This window comes from Apaloderma vittatum, unplaced genomic scaffold (genome assembly GCF_000703405.1).
Source record: "Apaloderma vittatum isolate BGI_N311 unplaced genomic scaffold, ASM70340v1 scaffold21951, whole genome shotgun sequence".
Taxonomy (NCBI): domain Eukaryota; kingdom Metazoa; phylum Chordata; class Aves; order Trogoniformes; family Trogonidae; genus Apaloderma; species Apaloderma vittatum.
The window spans coordinates 31,319-33,561 of record NW_009697670.1 but is presented as its reverse complement, the minus strand read 5'-3'; the positions used below and the strand labels follow the sequence as shown (position 1 = coordinate 33,561).

The 2,243-nt window shown below is 42.7% G+C and overlaps 1 protein-coding gene across 1 annotated transcript in view; it reads left to right on the top strand.

Annotated features, from left to right (window-relative positions):
- The first annotated feature begins 372 nt into the window (after positions 1 to 372).
- LOC104280161 (arrestin domain-containing protein 3-like) overlaps positions 373 to 2,243 on the top strand; it is a 2,761-nt gene continuing 890 nt past the window's right edge. Inside the window, exons 1-2 of the mRNA XM_009877731.1 lie at positions 373 to 480; positions 1,298 to 1,452. Of these exons, the coding sequence (XP_009876033.1) occupies positions 441 to 480; positions 1,298 to 1,452 (195 nt within the window). The 5' untranslated portion in view covers positions 373 to 440. The remainder of the gene's footprint in view (positions 481 to 1,297; positions 1,453 to 2,243) is intronic.

Sequence of the window (2,243 nt, the reverse complement as noted above, 5' to 3'; positions counted from 1 at the left end):
CTCCAGCTGGACTCTGCCCCATTGACCACAAGTCCCTGACCGTTCTTCCCTTCAGCCAGTTAGTGACTCACCTTGCCACCTTGCTCAAGCATGTTATGAGTAGGTGACTTTTCCATTTGAGGTCTCATGTTCAGAATCCTGAGCTACTCTTGACTTGAGCGCCTTACTATCTCCATGAGACAGTATCCTTAAAACAAAAAGGAGTTTCAACTTCTTTGTGGAAAGTCCCATGGGCAGAGAATTCAGTTTGATAATGATTAAGTGTTTGTACAAACCTACATTTTAATTGTACACTGCTTTTTGTCCTATTCTTCTAGGTATATGTTGATATTCCAGGCGCCATGGACTTATTCCTTAACCTACCACTGGTCATTGGTACCATTCCTCTACACCCGTTTGGTAGCAGAACATCAAGTGTGAGCAGCCAGTGTAGCGTGAACATGAATTGGCTTGGTCTCACGCTGCCTGAAAGACCGGAAGGTAACTCGACAATACAAATCCCAGTCAGTTTCCTAGCCTGTTTTTCTTTTTGTCTGCTTTGCTCATTGCTGTCGTGCAGACAGACCCAAATCACTATTTCTGTAGTAAAGCCCACAGGAAGTCCCTTGTGGACTTTTTCCTTGCCACCTCCTTGTCCTCTGTGAAAGAATAGTTCCCTGCCTGCCTGCCTTCCCTTCTCAAGGATGAGCAGTGAAATGCAGCTGCTTGAAAGCTGGCACAAGTGAAAGCACAGGGTGATGTACTTGTGCAGAATTAATTCTGCCTCTCATATCCCAATTGCATGCTTGGTTATCAGGCATTGTCACCTGTTTGTAGTAGGAATTTATGGTGTACTTTACCAGCCTTGGTGGCCAAGGCTTTGTGAAAAGATAATTCGTTTCAATGGGAATCTCTCTTGTCAAAGGAGAAGCTCTTCTCCCTTCTATTTTCATGTATCTAATAAATATCTATGGTTAGTTTCGTTGGGGGTTTCTTGAGTAGAAATTCCAGACTTGAACTTGTATGTCCAGAGGAATGCAGTGTTCTGTCATTCCTACCTGTTCAGCAACTCAGTATTCTGAATGTGCCTTAAATGGTAAGGGGATAATTAATCCACTATAAGCAGCACTTGTTCTGCTCTTGGCTAAATAAAGCAGCCAACCCTCCCTTCCATGTTGAAGAACTGTTTAAAAGGACACTGAAGTAATTTACGTGCCTACTGGTGCATTTTTATGATGATAAAAATTTTAATATTTGTTATGTATTTTGACATGCATAAGAACTTGTTGTTCGAATTGCGTGTGCCTTTTCCCTGCAGCACCTCCTAGCTATGCAGAAGTGGTCACGGAGGAACAAAGACAGTCCAGTCTTGCACCCATAGGTGCTTGTGATGACTTTGAGAGAGCACTTCCAGGACCATTGTTTGCATACATCCAGGAGTTCCGTTTTCTGCCTCCACCCCTCTATTCAGAAGTAGGTACCTTGGACAGAACGTGGTGATCAAGTTGCTGTTCTTCTGAATTCTGTCTTGGGACATGAGTGTACAAAGCTTCCTCCTGACTAATACCAGGAGAAGTCATTAAAGCAGTGAGCAAGGGGAGAAGGCGATGCTATTTTTAAGAAGGTGCAGGTGAATGGCATCAAGAGTCTTCAGTACTCTTCACAGCTCTAATGCTTTGTAGAAATTTCCAAATAGTTGTGTACCCTCCTAGCTACGACTTTGTTAAAACCCTGCCTTACACATATACGCTACATGGCGGCGGTTAACATCAGCATTTTGGGTCTGTGAGTGCACGACATGCTAATGTTTCTCAGCTCTGCTGCTTTCTAAAATTGTTTGGTGCATTTATTCAGTGCTTCCCAAAGTTCTACATACAGAACTCACAGAGGTATCATTTCTGATCTAAGTTTCTATAAATATGCACTCTCCAGCATTTCTGGCTGCCTTTTAAGTTCTGTGAAAGCCACTAACTAAACTGTGACCAAAAACTGTTAGGAAGCCTCCCATGTTCATATTTTTCAGGAATACTGTGTAGGGCAAAAGTAGCTTCCTTTGGCTAAATCTTGTTGCTCTCGGAACCCAAAACTGCTTATTGGTGGGCAGACATGAGGACATAGAACAGACAGTTTTTGTGTGCTGGAGACTTCTCTGAGGGCTCTTCTATGCCTTAACCCTAAAATACAACTCAAGTCCTTCTCGTTGTAGGTACTTAAGGATTTAGGAAAATGCTACTTTTGTCCTCAGAAGGTAGTTGTATAAAACT